At 32.3% G+C, this 22,518-nt stretch overlaps 3 protein-coding genes and 1 non-coding gene across 4 annotated transcripts; all 4 read right to left on the bottom strand.

Moving 5' to 3' along the window:
- Window positions 1-781: 781 nt before the first annotated feature.
- On the bottom strand, window positions 782-854 carry TRNAV-UAC (transfer RNA valine (anticodon UAC)). Its single transcript has one exon. It is a non-coding gene; the product is annotated as a tRNA-Val (tRNA).
- A 1,306-nt stretch (window positions 855-2,160) lies between these two features.
- LOC130802172 (60S ribosomal protein L7a-2) lies at window positions 2,161-5,214 on the bottom strand. The gene is made up of 7 exons (XM_057666090.1): window positions 5,089-5,214; window positions 4,200-4,241; window positions 3,548-3,749; window positions 3,244-3,413; window positions 3,014-3,142; window positions 2,830-2,922; window positions 2,161-2,609 (listed from the first exon to the last, which is right to left on the bottom strand). Exons 1-7 carry the CDS (start codon window positions 5,089-5,091, stop codon window positions 2,478-2,480), a joined length of 771 nt encoding a protein of 256 aa, XP_057522073.1. The 5' UTR covers window positions 5,092-5,214; the 3' UTR covers window positions 2,161-2,477.
- Window positions 5,215-10,030: 4,816 nt separating this feature from the next.
- LOC130802173 (thioredoxin-like protein Clot) lies at window positions 10,031-13,223 on the bottom strand. The gene is made up of 3 exons (XM_057666091.1): window positions 13,061-13,223; window positions 11,809-11,959; window positions 10,031-10,448 (listed from the first exon to the last, which is right to left on the bottom strand). Exons 2-3 carry the CDS (start codon window positions 11,951-11,953, stop codon window positions 10,192-10,194), a joined length of 402 nt encoding a protein of 133 aa, XP_057522074.1. The 5' UTR covers window positions 11,954-11,959; window positions 13,061-13,223; the 3' UTR covers window positions 10,031-10,191.
- A 1,660-nt stretch (window positions 13,224-14,883) lies between these two features.
- Window positions 14,884-17,604, bottom strand: LOC130802174 (uncharacterized). Its single transcript, XM_057666093.1, has 2 exons — window positions 17,334-17,604; window positions 14,884-15,729 (listed from the first exon to the last, which is right to left on the bottom strand). The coding sequence occupies exons 1-2, from the start codon at window positions 17,512-17,514 to the stop codon at window positions 15,059-15,061; spliced, it is 852 nt and encodes a 283-aa protein (XP_057522076.1). The 5' UTR covers window positions 17,515-17,604; the 3' UTR covers window positions 14,884-15,058.
- Between the last annotated feature and the right edge of the window lie 4,914 nt (window positions 17,605-22,518).

The raw sequence follows: 22,518 nt of genomic DNA on the forward strand, positions 1-22,518 counted from the left end.
TTGAGAGCTATATAAGTTACCAAAAGAAAACTTAAAAGTATAATTAAAATCAATATAGATGTAGTGTGAAAATATATATTAATTATGTGTGCAAGCAAATTGCTCATTGATTTTCTTATCAAGCATCCTTATTTTTCATACAGAATCTATTTGAGTCTTGAATGATATTTGAAATCAATAAGATTGCTATTTTCGTTGGCGTATCATAAACCAAAAGTTTATCACCTTAAAAAGAATAACATCACCTTAAAAAGAATAACATCCAAATCTAGAATGAGAAGAATGCGATCTTTAGGAGACCATATTTTTGCTAAAATAACTTTTTTAAAACAAAGAATATAATTACCTAGTGTTAATTGTTATACTCAGTTGTCCTTTGATATTAACTTCTGTTGTAGAACTTAGATTTAATATACTGAGCTTTCAATGTTGCGTAAAAATCAAGTGTAGGAGAGTTAACTGCTTAAGAGCTAAGAGTTGGGGTTAAGTTTTAGAATATTGGAAAGTGAAAATAACTAAATAAGTAAAGGTTAAAAGTGATTTTAAAAATCCACACATTGAAAAAATCGCAAAATATGCAATTAATGAAAAAAAAAATCAATTCTTTGGAATATTATGGAATTACACTCCTACTCCTTCCATATACTCCATTTCCCATGATCAGAAGCAAAAAGTAAATCAGGATGGCCATGCTTGCCGGAAGAAATGCAATAGAATGGAGATGATCAAAAATTCAAAATATCATTCATCAAGCTCAAAAAGTGGTTAAATTAAAAGAAAATGTTGCTGCCCAGGATCGAACTGGGGACCTTCAGTGTGTAAGACTGACGTGATAACCACTACACCACAGCAACTTCTTGTATACATTGATTATCTTAAATATTTTAATAACCTTTTCCTGCTAATTATTTTGCCCTGACACGAAATTTAGGATTTATATTAAAGGACTTTAATAGTAGAATATTTAGAGATAAAAGAGAATATAAAGATTAAAAGGTGTAAGATCATATCCAAAAACATAATTATAAAGTAAGCTAATTAAGACAAACTTATTAAAATGAGAAATATCAAATTAATTGAGATAGAGACTTATAGAAATATGTATCAGCATGACAATGCTTAAATCATTATGTTAAATGGTAAATAACATTAATTATTTGGGAGGCTAAAGGAAAGGGGGCTATAGGATAGGGTAATGAGATCAAACTCAGGACCTTATTAAAAGAAACTACTACATGCTTCATATGAGACAAAATTTAAAAAATATTAATTCAAAATGTAACCTTTCTATTATTAAACTCTTTATATCGCATATTTTTTTATGTGATATATTAAACTCAATATAAATTAAGAATACCCTGAGATGGTCTTTGTTAGGTCAAAAAACACTTTAATCGTATTTTCTTAAATGGGTATGATTTGTTATCTTTCTAAATCTTGATTATAGTTATTTTAAGCGGGCATTGTATACACTGATGTTTACGGGACGTGTAAAACTATAGTGATATACAATTATAGCCAAGTATAGATTCAAAACGATTAATCACTAAAAAAAGTAATTTAATATTTGTGCCAAAACAAAAGTATTGTTACATATTAGCCATTCAAATTAGTACAAAAAAATACCTTTAAAATCTAATTTCATAATAGAATAGTCATAATTTATGCTTAATAATACATGATTGATTGAATATAAATAATGGTAAATTACCCGTCTATTTCATATTCTAAGGTGAGTAGTGACTAGTGAGTACAATGGATTCCAAGACTTAGAATGCAGTACAAAAAACTTTCCAACCTTTCAACTCTCCCGGAATCATGGTGATTCTTGGTGCACAAGCATACAATCCTGACATTGCTAAGAAATGGCCTTCCAATAAAAGCGAAAGAGCCAAATACTTACGTTCAAAATCCTACGACGCATGGATTGTAGAAAGACCTCAATGTAGAACAATACATATTACATACTTGGACCTCATGCACAAGAATACATCGACAAGACAACAACAGAGAACTATGCTCAATTTGATTCAAGAAGCGACTATATACTAAGGGTCTGTTCTCGACTTCTCTCGAGCTGAATCAGTCGAGAGTGAACCAAATCGAGGCACCAAATTGGAAATAAACCGTATGAATAAACTGTAAGTGACAATTAGCAAATAGCAACCAACTTTTCCATAAGGTACACAAGAATTTCAGAAGAGTATCGATTCCAACTTCCAACTCTATCATCCGCACTTGAAAGAACCAAACTACTAACAATACAGAAATCTCATAATTAACAATGTTGGTTCATATTTTAAGGTGGCAAAGGGCAATATCAAAATCCATTACCGAAACAGATGAACAAGTACTTCAACGTAAGAAACTAAATTATCGATTTCTGAACCGTCAAAAAGTAGGCAAAATACACTCCATAAAACTCTAATCATAATCATAAAAATGTCTAAAACCATATCTCATTTCGTCTCTTGCGCTTAGGTCATTCTCTGGGCAGCTTCCTTGGCCAATACCCTCTCTCTAGCCTTCATCTTGGCCTGAGATTTGGAACCCATGATACCACCTCCCCATTTCTTTCGGTGCTCATCAAACTTGTCATTGAAGTTGGCCTGTTAAGTGCAAGAGTCGACAATGTAAGGCCATACAAATTTGCAAATCGTATGAAGTACGAAGAAAATTACAAAGAAAAAACTCAAGACCATGTCCCTAACAAACTTTAGGATCTAAAACAGGTTGTTAAAATTTCCATTTATATTCATGATTAAATCAAGTAAATTCAAGTAAATAAGACGAGCAAGAAAAAATGAAAAACAAAAACAAAATTATCACCTTAACAGCCTCAACAATTCTGCTGAATTCCATCTTGTCTTCATTCTTAACAGATGTAAGGCAAAGAGCGGCCGCAGTTTTCTTGTGAACAATCTGTTCATAATACATAAAAGGAATGATTAATATCAAATTTTCTTAAATGCACACAAGGGCACAACAGAACAAACCATTTGAAGACATGTACCGTTCCAAGACGGGCTTTTCCCTTCACAATGCAGTATGGAACCTCCATCTTACGGCATAGGGCAGGAAGCCAAACAACAAGCTCAATAGGGTCAACATCGTGGGCAATGACGACCAACTGGGCCTTACCCTGCAATATTTGTTTGAAACCTTGAGAATACAAGACGGTGACAGACAAAACTTGATCGAGCCAAGTATTACAAGGACATCTCAAAACATTGGAAGCATCACCTGCTCAATGAGGTATGTGATGTGGTTAAGACCATACTTCACAACAACAGGTTTTTTCACTTCGGGTTTCTTGCCCTCAGCTTCAGCTTGAGCAGCTTTCAGAAGCCTTTCCTTCTTGGCAGCTTTATCCTCAGGCCTGTACTTGAGGAGTAACTTGAAAAGATTTGATGCTACAAGGAAAAAAAAAATAGAAATGGCACCAGCTCACGAAAAAAGTTCTAAACTCTAAAAGTGAGTAAATAGTAAGAGCAAATTATACTACAAGCCTTTGCAAGCATTCATCAAAACAAAGAAAGAAAATTACCAAGATTCTTGTCGAGCGCCTTGGTAAACTGGTTGATTGCTGGAGGAACCTTCAAACGTTGTTTCAAGATTCTTCTCTTTCTTTGGATTTGGACCACACGAGGCCATTTGACAAACCTTGTTAGATCCTTTTTCGGTGGAAGAGCGCCACCGATGCCAAATTGCTTCGGTCTCTTCTCAAAGAGTGGGTTGACGGCTTTCTCCTGTAATATACAAAATACAATCAAAGAAAATTTCTTGACATCTTGATCTACTAATTGAAGACCTTCGATAACCATAATGCAAAAACTAAGGCCGTAGTGTATCGTATCGGAGTACACCTTAAAGGCTTCGAAGTTCACAGAACCAGTATTGCCCTCATCTTAAAGATGTGAAAAACGTAAGGTTGCTTCAAGTGATATTTTATGGTTTAGGTCAATATTTGGTTGATACGACAACCCCATTGTATCATCCTCATTACCAAGTTCTGTCAATCACAACCATTCCGCAATTTTGCACTACGTCCACGACAGAACTATATTTTGTAGCTAACAAAGCAATCAACACTAATCAAACTAACAAGACCAATTATGGCAGATTAAAAACGGATAAGGACTCCAGCAAAGACTATATTTTGTAGTTACATAAAAACACAGAAAAGAGAGCATACTAACCGGCTTTTTCTTTGATGCAACCTTAATTCCTTTTTTGGGAGCCTGCAAATCAGGTAAGAGTATTAGAAAGAGTAAATGAATTCTAATTTGTAACTAGAAAAACCATAATTCTAAAGCATTCAAATTGAGAAACACCACTGTTTAATCATCAATCCATCATTATCATCAAAAACCAATTACAGTTGCATTTATCCAATAAACTTCAGATTTGTTAGAAACGCCAGTCATAAGTAAATTACCCACCAAAATCAAAAAGGGTCAGTAAATGATTTTGTTCTTATTACCATTCAAGATCCAAAAATCGAGATAATGACAACATTCACTCGAACAAACAAGCCATCAAAGAATTAAATAAAAACATTTCATATTTCTTCACCAAAATCAGCACTTTCCAGTCTCATTGAATCATTTGATTCAATGCATTTCTCTCTTCCTACCATATTCAACCTAAATCAAATGTCAGGGAAAATCCAATAATGTAATGCAATATTAAAACATGAATTAATTCATACACTTTACGTTCATGAGATTCATATTCATGGAAACTCTAAAATATATCAAAAGATAAACCTTGATTTTTCATTCAAAATAAAAGAAAACCATAAAAATGTAACAACCCTAATTTTCATCCGAAAATTTAAAGAAAATTCCCTAACTTCAATCAACAACAAACCCACAACATAAAATACATTCAGCTACATGATTTCATATGCAATATTGAACAATCAGATCCATTTTCATGAATTCCTCAAACACCCAGATGAAAACAACTAAACACGAAAAGCCAGTAAAAACACAATTTACAACAAACAAAGATATCAGATCAGCATCTAGAAACTATTGATAATCGTGTGGATTGAAGAGAGAAGGGTTTAGGAAGAACTTTTACCATTTTCCCGGTGAAGAATTAGTGAGCTAAAGGACGAGAGGAACCGAAGGTTTTGAAGATGAAGAAGAGGCTGCGGCTATAGTCGTTTTATAGCTTGCACATAAACCCTAGGGTTAAGGATTGAAATTAGAAAAAAAAAAATGCTTCCCTTCTTGCCTATTTAATAGTATATATTTTCATTTCATAAAGAATTCATGAAACACAAATTTTTAAGTGAGACCGTTTCTTTGAAAGAGCATCTTTAATTAAACTGATCTAAAAAGGAAAATAAAGAGCAAGTTTTTTGGGAGGTATTAAGAAATAAGAATATTGTAAATATGCATTTAGAATATTGTAAGTACTAAAGTACTTAGTCGGTAGACATTAAGTATATTGTAAGTAGGTATTAATAAGCATTAAGGCCATGGTAAGTAGGCTAGTAGGCTAAGTTTCTCGGTAGTTATAAAAAATATTGTAAGTGGTAATTTTAAGTACTTTTTTGTAGGCATTAAGCATATTGTAAGTAAGCATAAAGAATAATGTAAGTAGACATTAAGAATGCAATAAGTAAACATTAAGGTTTAATGGACTGGGCCTGAGAGATGTCTCTCAAGAAACCGAATATTCATGAAAATAAATAAAAAATTAAATGGTGAAGATATTATTTAGTTAAATAATAAAATTAATAAATAAAAAATAGTGATTGTAAATATTAAAAAATATACAACATAAAGTTGGTGAAAAAAATATCATCATCATCATCCAACCCAATATATCCCGTTCATAGAAAAAAACTATGGACAGGGTCTGGGAAGGGAAGGATGGCGGCAACTCATACCCATAGAGAAAAGCGCGGCCAAAGGAGTCCGCCGGCTCAAGAAAGATACGGAAACGTAGCTATACGGGAAAGATAAAAGACCTATAAATAAAAAAGAGACCCACCTACAAAATGAAATAAAATAAAATAAAAGTAAATGGTAGCAAAAAAAACTAATAAAGGAAACGAGAGGAGTATGGAAACGAGAGGAGCATGATGGCAAGAACACAAAGAAGTAATCTACGAGGACATCAGTAATTTAAAACATGATGTGACGCCTCCAACTACCCCTATCCCTAGTCAGGCCCTCGGAGTGGTTTAGCTCACGCAAGTCAATTTTTATCTGTTCATCCCAAGTTCTCCTGGGTCTTCCTCGACTCCTCTTACCCTCTACTATAATGCTTTCTACTCTCCTGATAGGTGCGGCGAGAGTCTTTCTCTGCACATGTCCAAATCATCTCAATCTATTTTCGCGCATTTTTTCAAAAATAGAGGTACTCCTAGTTTGTCTCTAAACTCTTGGTTCCTAATTCAATCCATCAATGTGTGCCCACACATCCACCTCAGCATACGCATTTCTGTAACTTCTATCTTATGTTCAAAAATCTTTTTAACAGGCTAGCATTCGGTCCCATATAGCAGAGCAGGTCTGATTGTCGTCCAGTAGAATTTTCGTTTTAACCTGCTTGAGAATTTCCTACCACATAGCACCACGGTGGCTGCACGCTACTTGATCCAACCCGTTTGTATGCGATGGTTTACATCTCCGTCAATCTCTCCATCCCTTTGAATGATCGATCCCAAATACTTGTACTTGGTTGTACAGTTAACAACTGCTTCTCCAATGGACACCGCTGGTTCACCTACCGGTGCTGTCCCACTAAAGTCACATCACAAATACTCAGTCTTCGTACGACTAATGCGCAACCCTATACCTTCTAAAGCTTCCCTCCACTCATCCAATTTATTACTAACCTCTTCTCTAGTTTCTGCTACCAGCACTATATCGTCCGCGAAAAGCATGTACCACGGTATCGTCTCCCAAATAGATTGAGAAATCTCTTCCATAATGACGGTAAAAATGAAAGGGTTTAGAGTCGATCCCTGATGTAGCCCAACTTCAACCGGGAAAGACTCTGGTATCCCCACTGGTGTTTGAATAATTGAATAATTTGCGAATTACAGCCTTAAAGGTTAGCAATTTTACAAATTACAGCCTCAATGTTTATTTTTTACGAATTAAAGCCACTAAAGTATCGAAGTTTACAGGTTCAGACCAAAAAAAAAGAATTTCGACCATTTTGGTTCTCGAAATTTTAGGTTGAGTGGTTGGAGTTATATGTGTTTGGTCTAAACTTGTGAACTTTAATACTTTGTTGGTTGTAATTCGCAAAAAATAAACATTAAGGCTGTAATTCGCAAATCATTCTAAAAAATTTAGATAAAGTTAATAAAATAACGTAAGGATCATAAGTATTTAATAATGTTAAAATAAAATTAGTTGAAAAATATGAAGACCATACACAGTAACAAATATTAAAATTAGGGTGACTAAGACTAATTATGTCAAAAAAAATATGATATAGATAAATATAATATTTATGCAAATAACAAATTGAATTGTCTAAACTGAAAAATAAAAACATCAAAATAGTAACATCAAAATGAACATAAAGGGTAAATATAAGAGTTGAAAAAAAAAAAAATCAAATCATACCTTATAGACTATAGTCTATAGATATAATCCCAAAATTAAGTCAAAATAATATAAAATAAAAAGAAAATCAACACTGCTTTAGTTTTGGTTCGGGCTATATATAGGTTCGGGCTATCAATAATAACAAATTGCGTTGTGTTATGTTATAGTTAAGGTCACCAAAATCCTGTCACACCACGAGCACACGAGCCAACAAGGGCGGACTTTAGTTTTGGTTGACTAAAGCACGACCTTAGCTTTTTATATTAAATTTTTGGCTTGACCCTCTAAAATACTCCTTTCTATTCAGCTTATGTCTCCCATTTTCTTTTATGGTCAAGTCATCTTAATTGTCCCATTTCTATTTTTGGTATGGGTTTTTGACTTTTATGCCCTTAGTAGCTTTATCCTATTTTCAATTATACCCTTCATTACCCATACTAATTTTCTTCCCTTACATTAAAAAACCCATAATACCACTTTCTTTTCTACCCTTAGGGATTAGGGTCCCACTTTTGACTCTCCTTAAAATCCGTGAAAAGTCAAATGGGACTTCTAAGGTGAATAGGAGGGAGTATATTTTAGTTATTTGATTGTACATTAAGAGGTCTCCCTATTGTGTTATTTGATTGTACACATATAACTGGGTATCCGGATTACGACCCGTATATCCGGTTTAATCTGGGTCGGAACCAGATCGCAATTTCAAATACCCGCGTATCCGGTTTTAAACACCCATACTTTAGATCGATCGATCGACCCTATTCATTTCAACTCCTGAAAATTCATGATGACAATAGTTGAGATCGATCAATCGATCGATCGATCCCTTTTCGAGAGAACATAGTGCATCTATGATGACCAGTAGCTGAGATCGATCAATCAATCACTTTTTGAGTTGAACCTTTAGCTGCTCCGATTTAGGTGCACATTTCCCTAGGGCCCATTATAATTTGGACAACCTTCTAAGTGTATAATGTCTATTTTTAGTAGAAGTCTTAGGTCATGAGGGGTTTTTTCCAATATATAAGGGTTGATGTAATAGCAAGAGAGGGAGACCTAGCATAGTTTTAGCTTAACATATTGTAGATTATTTTTGTTTCTACCTTTCTATTTTGTTTTTCATTAGTCTAAAGAACCCTAGATTTTATCTTTTAGCATTTTAATTAATTTGTAATCAAGGTTATCTTTTGATTTTGATTCCTTCAAGTATTCAATCTATTCTGTCACTATTTTTGGATTTATGTTCATCCCAACCTCCATTGTTGAGAGATGAAGCTATTGCAATTTTTGGGTTTTACATATTTGATTAGCAATCACTCCCAAACTTTGTAGGTATATTCCTTCTTGCTTTAATCACATTATTCCTTTGTTAGTTTGCAATTTCATAATGGTTTGTGATGTTCACTATTGTTGAGTTATACTATGTTTTTGCTTAATTTCAGTAGCTTGATCATCATATTAGCATTTGTTGTTATTGCTAGATATATTGATAACATGAGTAGTAAGTAGTCATTTAGGGTTAGGGGTTGACCCAACCTTTGCATATGTACTGATTTGGTAGTTAATGGTTGATGTTGGTTTGATTGTGAACCTAAGAAGTGGGTAACTCTGTTTATTGTGTTGAGGTCACTTAGATCGCACTCTAAAGACCAACGAGAGTTGGGTTTCTAGGAGATCGAACCTCTCTCAATGATCGGAGTAGAGGGCAAGGGATCAACGAGAATTAAACCTTGCACTTACCCCACAAATTGGGAGTTTCACCCTTTGCCTACGAGAGTAGGGAAGGATTGATGGGTTATTGGATATTTATTGCCCGTGGGTCTTATTCTCGCACATGAGAGTGAGGGTAATAAGATTCTCAGAGGCGATCCCAAGCTCGATCCAGGATCAGATTGCTCTTTGCATTTGAATCCACACCTTTACAATTAACCCAAAGTAGACCCTTGTCATATGAAGTCCATTACATGTAAGTCAGCCCCTACCCCGATATTTTCTTTCTTTATTGTTTTTGTTAGTTACAATCATAGTTTAAACCATCATCTACCCCTATCTTATGTTATCCCAATGCCTAAGAGCTAAGAGGCCCTATGTCTCGCATTCCACTCCTTGTGTTCGACCCGTATGTGCTACAACACTGTGCACTTGCGGTAACTCATTATTTGAGATAAATTTGTGTGTACAGTCACCAGGACTATGTCCATGAAACAAACCGAAAGTTCCATTTCACCTCATATCTAGCATGAATTCCTGCAGTAATTAATGTTCACAGCAAAATACATTCCTCTCATTCCTTTGAAATTACAAGACAACATCTAAACAGTCTCACTTGGATTTGCATTATGTAGCAAATTCAAATACGAGAGAAATTATCATCATACCCAGTGTATCCTGCTCATAGAACTATGATCAGGGTCTGGGGAAAAACGAGAGAAAATGGTACCAAAATGTGCAAGATTCGAAGTCATGAACCTCGAATTCATATTATTTCAGCTTTGAGATTCACCTCAGTCAGGCACAAACTCAACAGTAAATTTATTTTTGTTCCCCAGAATGAGTGGGTATCTGATAAAAACTATAGCATCTAAACATCAAAAAAGTATTTGAAGTTTTATTTGGATTCAGCAAGAAGAGCACTGATCTTTGAATCAATGTGGGCTTCATGGTCTTCAAGACGAGCAGCAACTGCATCATTTTCCCAGCGAATAAGTGTCGGAACACCCTTGAGCTGAAACGTCGAGTCTACCCTCCAAGGGTGTAGGGGATTCCTCCAAGTGGGTCGATCCCCCACATAAGCTCGTAAAAGAGCCACATCATCTCCCGATGCTTCCAACTTCTTGTATATCATGGGTTCAGCTCTCACACAATCTGCATTCAATGTAACAAAGTTTTTTTCCCTAACATCAGCATTCAACACCATATATATACGATCTTTATGAATTCACACAAGTTTTTCCTTTTGTTTACTCGTTTTTGGGCATTGTAGCTGACTATTGCCGAGAATGCCATTCAAATGAGCAACCACATGATATTATCCTATGTTACTTGGACTCTTTATTCTTCACGTATCCATGTCCGATCATTGATGCTCGGACATTGGTATGACACTTAGTTACTTCAGTTTAGGCGTAAAATTGAATATATAGACGTGTTCGATACTTGAACAAGTACCAGTATTCGACATCCGTACCCGAGTCATAAATAAAATGATATTATCAAAAGGAATAATTCGTTAAGCATATTTCGCCCCTATAAAATTATGGAAGTATTAATCTCATGTCATTACCGGTTCTTTGCACCAAATTTCTCAGCAACAAGCTCAATGGGCAGCTAATGTTGTAAATGAAGTTCTCACTTATACTTGGCACAACATCAATGTATTTCGCATAACAAATTACAATAAGGACTCGTTTTCCTCACCTTATTTCCTATTCTAACAAGTTCAACTCAGCAAGTTTTAATAAGTCCAACACTTCAATTCAGTTCCACCATAATAATTCCCGGAGAACAGGAATTAACCCTCTACATTCCTATACCACAATGCTATTAAGTAGCTCCCACCCAAACAAGGTTAGATGGAGTCCGGTTACGCAATGTCAAACAAAGAACAACTAAGTTTCATCTATATTCTCCACAAGATACTTTTCATCGAGAACTATTTTTAGCAAGAAAAATGTTTTCTATCAAACCAAACACCCCTTTAGTCCATTACAAGCCTAAGTTTTGCTTCAAGTTAATATGATGACAACATCACACCTATAAACACATTTTATATTATCTCCGGTATGAGGGGAATCCCATACAGGAAAGACGCGTAGGGGACATTATCTTTGTGTAGGTGTTGAGAAACACAAAGTCTTCAACTATTATGCGAACCCATGGTTCTTTTTAATTACACATATCACTTCTAGAGCCATGGCCTATGTTACTCGGACACTTCATTTTGCTTCACATACTCGTCCGATCCTTGATGCTCAGACATTGGTATGACACTTAGACACTTCATTTTAGGCGTAAGATTGAATATTTAGACGTATTCGACGCTTGGACATGTACCAATATCTGACATTAGTACCAGAGTCTACGAAATATAGGCCATGGCTTATGATGAAGCATTATAATTTGAAATTTTACACTTGGTTGATTTATAATTAGTGATAAAAGCAAAAACATTACTCAATAATAACAAATAAGAAAGGTAGAGAGAAATCAAAAGAGAGAAAATTACCAGGACACCAACTGAGATTAGTAGAAGGATCTTTATCAGCTAAGAACAGGATGAAACTAGCTTTGTTATTTGCTGCTTCTTCCTTAAACTTGCTGAATACCTCATTGAAACTTGAAACTGTAGCATCAACAATCTTCAACCCCATCTTTTTCTGACAAATAATTATCTCAATTCAATGACATTTTGGAATTGGGATGTCAAAAACACAAAAAACTTCCAGATTTTTTAAGATAAAAATTGTCGAAAATAATCCGACGTTTCACACATTAGCTATGAATAATCCACACTTATTGATTATTTCTAATAATCTTATCTTTAATATGTATTTGCTCCCAGCACACCCGGTGTGGGAGGGCAGGGGTGAGGCCGTGGGGCTTTGATGGGTTAGGTGATGGTTGCGGTGCTTTAGATCATTGGGTATGCCGGGAGCAAATACATAACAAATAGATTATCTGATAATAATTTACTCAAATGTAAGATTATTCACAGAGTAAAAGATTAGATTATTTTCGATAATTTTTTAATCAATTACTAAGAACAAAAACCCTTTCATTTTTAACCTACAATTCCAATAATTATCAAACAAACAAGAAAAAAATAACAAAAATAAAGATAAATTAAAAATTTTTTGAAACCCTAACACCAAATTTCTTAATATCATATTTGGAAACAATAATTTCATTTTAAAATTTAAAATTGGCTTAAATTTATTGTTTCGCGAATCAAAAATTTTTAAATTTTAATTTGGATTGAATTCCTCCATTATTTCTAAAATAGTTAAAGTTAAGAATTTGAAAATAACTACCCAAACCTCATCATTCTCAAATTTTCATATAATTTCAAAATCTATAATTTAAAATGAAATACTTTCTCCCAAACACTACATAAAAATTTCTAATTCATTTGAATCGCTGATAAGCATCGTCTATCTTCAGCCCCATATTTTTCTGCCATACAATTTTATCAAATCAATGACAATTCGAAATTGGGATGTCAAAAGGAAAATTTCCCAGATTTATTCATTAATTACTAAGAACAAATACCCGTTCTTTTTGAACAAACAATTCCTAAAATTATGCAATAAACAAGCAAAAATCAACACAAAGATAAATTCATAATGGTTTTGATGGGTTTTCACCATTTTTCTTAACAAACACATACAAAGATTGTTAAAGGGTATCTAATTCATTTAAATTACTGATAAAGATTTAAGCTTAAAGATGATTTGAAGCGGAAAATTGAAGAGAAATACCTAAAGAAAAACCAGGAATTTGGCTTGTTTGGGAGGAATTCGCAAGTTCCTTCTATTTGCTTTAAACTAGAAATGATGTATAAAAAGCGAAGAATCCCGCCGGATTTAGCACGCTATTGGTTTTTTACTCTTTTAAGAGGACAGCTTGGTTCGGATTCGATCTTAGTAGGACTCGATATAATAAAATTATAAAAATATTTTGATTTAAATTTGAGAAAAAAATGTTGGACTTTAAATTAGGGTGGGATAGTCCAATTTTATAAATAATTCTATGTAATTTTTCTACAATTTTAATTTTGAACCTGGTATTCGACTTCAATTTTGTTCAAATATTCAGTTTTCTAATTATTTTAGATGTATTTATATTTTATAAGGTTGATATAGAAACATATGAAAGACACTCTAGCTTCTAAGTTCATCACTAGTGATTCAGTTTCAAGACACGATTGAGGAGAATATTCCCAAGAGTCCAATACTATTAATACTTTGTTGTGCGCACTTATTTAAAAAACATTATTATTGTGATATTTCAAATTGTTTTTAAGTAGAATTCGGCCAAATAGTAACCTGTTTGAGTTTTTAAGTTAGATGGTCGATTATCCTTCTTTGTTAAGTAGAATTGAGAAAATTCAAAATAAATTATTAAGCAAGTTCAATTCCATCATAACTCGATCCCACTGAGAACCCGTGAATCCAACTTGGAGCAAATAAAACCTGAGTTTGAGTTAGAGTTCGAGTTGCAAAAGTCCATCTATTTGTCAAAGTAAAATCAGATTATACAAAATTCGCTTTGCATACAACTCGTTGCCATCCCTACTTTTTTATCAATCTAGAATTGCTTTTTTTTTTTGAGTGTTGTAAATTTGCTACACTACTTTCCTGTTCTAACAATCCCACAATATTTTTCTTCTAATTATCCTCTCAATATCCTTTTAATTTATTTCACAAATTTGATCTTTCTTTACAGTATGTCAAAGAACCAACTTAACTAAATAACAATTTTTTTCCTTACTCTCTTTGCTGTAGCGCTAAATATTTTTTGGGATCTTCTACTTGGGAAAAAAACCTACATAGATCAAACAAAGAACAAGCAAACTTTGAGTAAAAATAACATACTTCACATACATATTGTTGGGATTTTGTGACTTGAACCGAGTCTAAGATCGGGTTTTAAGATGAAATTAAGAGATGAGTCGAAGTGTGCGGAGTGCGGAGTACTACGTGGGGCGCGGAGTAGCTACTGGATTGGAAGACGCCCAGGTCGCGAGCCGTACATTTGATCGCGTGTCGCGAGTTTCTGAAAGAAAAGCTATTGTTTCGGAAAACAGGTAGGTCGCGGGCCGCAACCTAGTACGCGAGCCGCGACTTGTGTAGTTTTTTGTGGGTTTTTAGTTTTCGCACGTTCTTTTGACGGTTATTTAGTTTTTGGGTCGTTTTCTTTGTAATTGTTAACCTAATTTCTTTTAATTAAGTGGCATACTATATAAACTCCTCTTGTAATTAGAATTAGGGATGATGCATGAAACACAAGTGAGGAAAACTAAAAGAGAAAAAGTTTGGAGAGCCATTGTTGTGGCTTCTCGTTCATCTTGTAATCTCCCAGTTTATAGTGAAAAGTTTGTTCTCGGTGCCGGTGGATGTAGCTATCACGTTGATAGTGAACCACGTTAATTTCTCGGTGTGATTTCTTTATTGTTTGTCTAAATCTTTATTGCTTTCCGTTATTATTTTTGATCTTTGTTTCCGCTGTCGCGCAACACATATATCTATCAATATAATAAACTGAATATTTTAAAATTTCTTCTTGTAAACAACTTCAAAAAAGAAAGCAGAAAATAAATGCAAAAGATAAAATTAACACTAGTACTTGGTTATTGATTACAAGAATTATACATCCCAAATGCCAATCAATAACCTCTTTTGGGGTTTTTCGGTACAAGGTAGGCTGACGAAAGAAAATCAATGATCGAGCTTTTTTAGTATTGATCAAGGATATATTCAAGGGTTTAGTTTCTTACCCTTAGGAGGAATTCCAGGGATAAGTGGAACAGGTGGTAATGGAACGATAGGAGGCAAAAAAGATGCTGGTGGCGGCGTTGACGGCGTGGGGATCAACCCGGGCACAATAGGCACACTAGGCAGTGGTGGCAGCGGCGGCAGTGGCGGAAACATACTAGCTGGTGGAGACGGGGGCTGAAATGGGTTCGGAATGAGTGGTGGCGCGGGTGGCTGCAACGGGTTGGGTAGCAAAGGTGCGGGCTGAAATGGGTTTGGAACTGTTGGTAAAGGGCCCTGTGGTGCAGGAAGTACTGGTGGAAGAATTGGTGGGAAAATCTGTTGTGGGTGCAAAATATTTTTTTGGGTTATTGGTTGGTTACATAAATTAGGTTGTTTTAAAGGCTTAAAGGTGAAAAAACCAGCAGAAAATATGTGTTTTCCTCCTTTTTTTTGTTCAAGATGGATTAAGGAAGAAGTAGAGGTAGAAGCTATAGAACAATAAGGTTCACTGCTTTTTACAAGTTTTACATTACATCCTTGTAGTTTTTTGACATGTTTGGTGATTGAGAATGGTAATTCTACTTTGAATTTGCCTTCTTTGTCTGTTTTTACTTCTTGATAGAATGATTTTCTTGTGGGTTCTTCTGCACATTGTACTGCCACAGTTGCACCTGAAAAAAAAAAAAAAAACCTTTTAAAAATTTATGTTTAATTTTTTGTATTGTTCTACACTATTTTATAACCTTAGTGCACTTACCACCTGTTTGGTTAACGATACTAATTGGTGGTAATGAGAATGGAAAGTTAATGTAATTCTGGTAGAAAATTTTCTTATTACATTTACACAATTCATTCCAATACATTACCATTAAATATGTAGTATTATGGTAATGGAAAATTGTGAAAAAAAAGTTTTTTATCATTAAATTACTATGGAAATGACATGCTATATTTGATAAAAATTTACACTACAGGCATGATTGGATTGGATGATGTAAATATTTAAGGGGAAATAATGTCAAACTAATGAAATGAAAGCAAATAGAGATGTATTTGAAGTAGTTGAGATCGTTGTGAAGAAGGTAAAATGAGCATGAAATAAAAATAATAATGTAAAAAAAATGATTTCCCCTATTATGGAGGTAATACATTCCCCCACCCTCCCCTAGGGTAAATATTTATTTCACAAAATTGAGAGCTCCATTTATTTTTCATTACTTTGCAACAATTCTCCAAATTCTACAATAATCAAATTTCACTAATTTCTCATTTAACAACTTTATTTTCTTACTTTGACTTTTTTTATCCCTTAAATATTTACATCCAATTCAAGCATACCCTAAAAGTTATTTTTATTACCACCTTTAAATACAAACAACCAAATATATTGTTAATAACGCCAAGTGGCTTTACCCTAAAATGAGGTTTAGAGATTGATTTTTTTCAATCAATGAATGCAAAAAAAAACAAATTGTAGTAAGAGACATATATTGAAAAAGATTAGAGATCATGAATGCAGACAATTTGATATGAGTCATAAGATGCCTACCTTTTTACTTAATAATGCATCGATCTTGTCTATAATATAGTCTACACTTATTACTTCAATAGTTCAGAGTATAATATAATTTATAAACTAGTTTTGTTTTCTAAATTTGCGACTTATTTAAAATAATACGATTAAAAGCAAAAGAAAAAAGATAAAAATAAATAAGGTTCACCTATAAACCTAAAACATAAGTCCAAACACTTAAAAGCTAAGTGCCCATATACAATTATCAAAAATCCAATATGGGTATATAGTATGAACACAAAACACGTAACCCTTCATTTATTCATTTTGGACTATAAGTTTAAAACTTGTGAAGAGCAACAATTGAACATATACTCATATGTAACACAAGTATATAAGTTGTGAGTAACATAATATAAACAATTAATGAGGTATGGTATAATTATAACTACTCGTTCGATTGCAGTCAAAATATTAATTAATGATGGAAATGATAATGTAAAATATATTTACGTGTATCAAATATCTAACTTTTTATCACATACTTCCTTCTCATTTATTACCACTTAGAAGTGTGATATCAGATGGTAACGGAAAACAGTTAAGAAAAATCATATTTGAGCATGAGACCTTCATTACCATAGAAATGACACAACACATTACACATGTGATCAAAATTAAGTTAAGAATCATTTCTGCTACCACCATTTAATACTGTTAACCAAAAACCAAATAGGAGGCGTAAAGGGAATGAAAATGAACCTGAGATGTAGTGGGTGGCCTTAGACAAGTCATTTTGGAAGCAGGTATCACAAAAAACAGCACCAACAACAACAGCAGAAGGATGCTTAGAATGATGCCTTGCTTCTGAACAAAAGCAAGAAACATAGAGAAATAGTAAAGCCATACATAAGGGCCACAAATTTGTAAACTTTTCCATCATTCAAGTAATTATTTAGTGTTAAGAAGTAATATTCTCTGTGTTTGGCTTTTATTATGTTATTGTAGCTTATGTTATGAGAAGGTCAGTGAACTTATATTTATATATAGAATGAGCCCCCTTTCGCCTTGGTATCTATTTATGTCATTCATGCGTAGGCCAGTCAACTGCAAACTAAAAACTATTTATTCTATTGTAAAATATTATCCTTTGGTTTTTAATGTCTTTAGTAAAAATTATTGTGAAAATTTTTCACTTATTGACTATTTGCTATAAATAGTGATCTATATTATTAATTATTTCTAAATAATTTAATATTTGTATATTTTTCGTTGATAGCATTTCGTACCAAATTTTAACCGATTACTGTAAGTACCTATTAGTTGTTACTCTCACTTCTTCTTCCACCTTTGGTGGTAGTTACCTACGTTAGCTAGTTAAATTGTGGTAAAGTGTTATCAGCAAAAAATATACAAAGGTTGAATTATTTAGAAATAATCAATAGTAGAAATTATTCACAATAAATGGTCAATAAATGAGATTATTCTGGATGATTTTTCATTCTTTATATTGATACTTTAGGTTGCACCATGATATAAAAACAGTAAAAACAGAGATAAAAATAGTGATTTGAAGAATCGTCGTAGAGGAATTTAATGAGAAAACGCGGTAACTGTAGCGATCTGATAGAGTATATATAATATGTATCGTGGTGTTTAGACCATCATCAAATTTTTAATTGAAATCTCAAAATATGTTATATACTTTATCACAATGTGATTTCGGACACGTTAATGGGTTGCAAATTTTAATATATATCGTGGTGTTTAGACCATCATCAATTTTGATCATAATTATGGTAACAAATCAATAGTAATTTTTACGGTGAATCAGATGATTTCGATCTAACAAATGAATTAACCTTGATGGGTAGTTGTTCCTCAAACAATTCTTTTGGGTATTTTTTCTTATGTTGATAAATTCACTTAAAAGTTAGTTTGTTTATTGGTGGTGTATATTGAGATAGGTTAAAATCCCAGTTGGCTCACGAGATAAGTATAGCAGCCACAAATTTCATGAACTTTGAGTGTCTTTGACTTGTTAAACAATAGTAAAATTAATTATGAGTAATTAATGTAATTTGTTCTAACACAAATTTCCAAATAAGACGGTCTAACGGTGAGGTTATTTCTATTGGTCTGGTTCAATAATATACACTTTCAGTCTTAAATTGATTACTTATAATCTTAATGTCGTTAATGGTGACTCAAACTAGCAAGCACCATTAAAGAAGATGAATATGGGTCAAAAAGGTAGTCCGCGGGGCGCGGAGTGCGTTCTGTCTTCATTTTGCGGCTCGCGTAGTTGTACCCGGCTCGCGAAATGGCGGTTTCTTTTCACGGGAGGTGTTTTTTGGGACGGTTACTTTGTGTTTATTATGTAATAACTTCCTTTTATTGGGCATTAGTATATAAACTCCCATTTTAAGGTTAATACATGATGATTCACAAATTGAGAGAGATCACAAGAGAGCCATTATAATTTGTGAGTGTGATTGGAATTCATCTTGTAAATTCATTGCGATCATAGTGAAATTATTTGATCTCGGTGCCGGTGGACGTAGCTATCACATCGATAGTGAACCACGTTAAATTTCTTGTGTCATTTTCTTATTGTTTGCATTGAATTTCTTATTGTTTTATTATTGTTCATCGACTTTGCTTCCGCTGTCGCACTACACTTAAAGTGATGACTTATAATCTTAAAGTGACTAATTATAACCTTTAATCGATCCATGTTTATAGTCTTAAAGTGATAATTAGAGAAATAAACTGATTAATATATGAGCTCGTCTCGTAATGAGATGATTTGATATAAGACGAGTTGTTGTTTTAAACCTTGCACATAAAAACCCCATATCACACTTGCATAAGCAAATCAAATTGTATATTATTATTATCTTTTATATATATAGAATAATCATTTAGAGTGATAAAAAGGATAAAATAAAAGAAAAAAAAATTGAGACAAAAGGTGGATAGGATTTGATTTATAGATGTATGAAAGTTATTTTCCATCAGAAATTACAGATTATATTCTTATCTTCTAAAGTATAGAAAAAGATCATTTGTAAATTGTAAGGTAGAAATAAGATACACCTCTTTCATTATTTATATTTGGTACATAGTATTGGGAAACAACAAAAATTCTTAAATATTTTATGGCATTTTCTTATAATAGAATATTATATTTACTGTTACATTTGTGTGATTCATAGTGTGCTTATCTCAAGCACCACCACTTTCATATTCGTAAAATATATATTGTGCAACACATATTTATCAACTATGCACCGCTTGTTTTATGTACAAAATTATATGTAGAAAGTACAAGTGTACAACCGTGTAGCTGTGAATCCAGGATACTAATATAAATTATAGAGTAAATTAGAGGTGTTTAAAACAGATCTGATAATTTTAAATTTATCCGATCTTATACTCAAATCTGATTTGACGATATTATGTAAAAACTAACATGAACACAAAACTCGATTTTAAAAAACACCTATTCCGAAATCAACCTGATGACCCGAATGAACACCTCTAGAGTAAATTGTATTAAGTTGAGTAAGACTTATTGTCAATATTAGTAAATAATCTAAAAATATAAAATGCACACATTTCATAAGCAAAAGAGATATTTTATTAAATTTGTCCAAATGAATATAATTTTAATATATATTTTTTATAACGTACTGTATGAAGTTATATATATTATTGATCAGTAAACAAATAATGAAATAATGTGGCATTATCTTCCCAAGAAAATAATACACAAGAGTGTTGCTCAAAAATAAATAAAATTGTGTATGGATTTTATTATTCTTAATTTAGTAATTACTCTAGTGGTTAATTGTTTATTTAGATGGATCAATAATAAGGTGGTATTAGTTCCACTTTGCGCTGGGCGATTGTTAGGTGAATTATTGGCGAATTTTGATTTATTTATTAAAAACTATAATAATAATAATAATAATAATAATAATAATAATAATAATAATAATAATAATAAGTTGATTCACATTTGATAAGTTTTTTTTGCTCATTTTAGGTACTATATAATTTTAGGATGATCACACATCACAAAATCAAGTAATATTTGGTGCTCAAAATAATACAAATGAAGTTATAGCTTTATATTTAAATCTTTATAAAAACTATAAATTTAATAACATGTTATAATGCAATAGACTTTTTCCAATTACAAATATAAAATTTTCACTTGCTCTTAATAATTACTTTGCAAGTATGTTAGATTTCGCTTATATACTGTTTTACGTTACATTGTAAGATAAAGGGAAATAAAGAGACCAGCTAAAATCGAACACAAGTTCCTTCTAGAAAAAGGAAACTATGTTTTAAACAAAATTTGATTCTTCATTGAATGTGATTAAGGAAAAGGAAATATTTATGACTTAAACCACCATGTAAATCATGAATGATGATAAAGAATAATAGATGAATATGATCTCAGATCGAAGAATTAAAAATAATGTATATATTTTATAAGTTATTACAGCTTCTTCTCCCATTACTATATGGTTTTGCCGTTTTGAAATGATATCTCCTTGACTTATAAATTTACACATTATCTTTAATTTATCGATTTGAGATAAATCATCTCAACAAATAATTTAATAAGAGCATTTTTAATAATTTATAAATATACATATTATCTTTAATTTATCAATGTATAATATATAATATATCATACTGAGAGGCAGGTAATTTGATATGAGCATTTCCAAAGTTAGAATTTGATGTTCACGGGTTGTGCCAAAAAAAAAAGGTACCTCTATCTTATCTTACAAACTCACGGGTTTAAACTTAGATTTTGCTACCACTTCAAGACACTTATTATATTTATTTTTATTTATTTCTGCTCATTAAAATGACGCTTATTCTTCTTTTGCTTCATGAACATTCCTTTTATTAACTTTAATTTAATTTAATTTGGCCTTCAAAAAAATAAAATTAAATACCGACATCCAAAAATTTGATGGCATACAAAATTTAGAAACACGTCAAACTTATCAAAATCAAACTATGTTATGACGTGTTGCTTTATGATTGAATAAAACAATAATGATCTAAATATATTGATTTATGTGGTCTAGTGATGTTTTTGTCTTTTTAAATCTCTAAATAAAATAGCAGATAAAAAACTCTAATATATCGAGAATTAATTTTTTAAATAAGACTTTTTGCCAAGAAAGAACATTTTTCCCTATTTAAGCTCATTTTCACTATGATTTTTATCTATATTGTTCTTCGAAGTTGTTCTTATTACCTTCTACACACCGCCATTAATAATTTTGCATCTCATTTGTAATGTTTTTCAGTTATTAGTGGCATCATTTTTTTTTCTAGATTCACCCTAATATCAAGCTTATTAAAACTGTACTATGTTCATTGCCGTTATGGTCTCAAACGTTTATGTGTGAGAAAACATCATTAATTTAAGTTTTTGGTTGAATTTACCATTTGATGGATATAACTTCAAGTAAAAGATATAATAATTAAATGTATAAATTAATCATAAATTATTGTCTTATTGAATATTTCGTCATGGATAAAGATGTGTACTCTTTCTAATCCTCACTAGTCACTAACTCACTATATTAGCAAAATCGTTTTTTCTGTCGCAAAATATGTAGAAATGGAATAAAATTATAATTACAAAAATGATATATGACGCTGAAAGCTTATGAAAACTGATATTTGTAATATTATATGATAGCTACATTTAATATATAGAAAATAATATGTCTATATGTGAACAATAATAATTCATTTATTTATTTGCTGGACACAAAATATAATTAGGATATTTGGCAAAATAGCTTGTTAAAACATTTTAAATTACAATTTAATATTAGTGTTTGGTAAATAAACTAGTTGAAATGTTCCTATCAGCATGTTCAAATTCGACTGATCAAATAAGTTG

This window comes from Amaranthus tricolor, chromosome 16 (genome assembly GCF_026212465.1).
Source record: "Amaranthus tricolor cultivar Red isolate AtriRed21 chromosome 16, ASM2621246v1, whole genome shotgun sequence".
Lineage (NCBI taxonomy): Eukaryota > Viridiplantae > Streptophyta > Magnoliopsida > Caryophyllales > Amaranthaceae > Amaranthus > Amaranthus tricolor.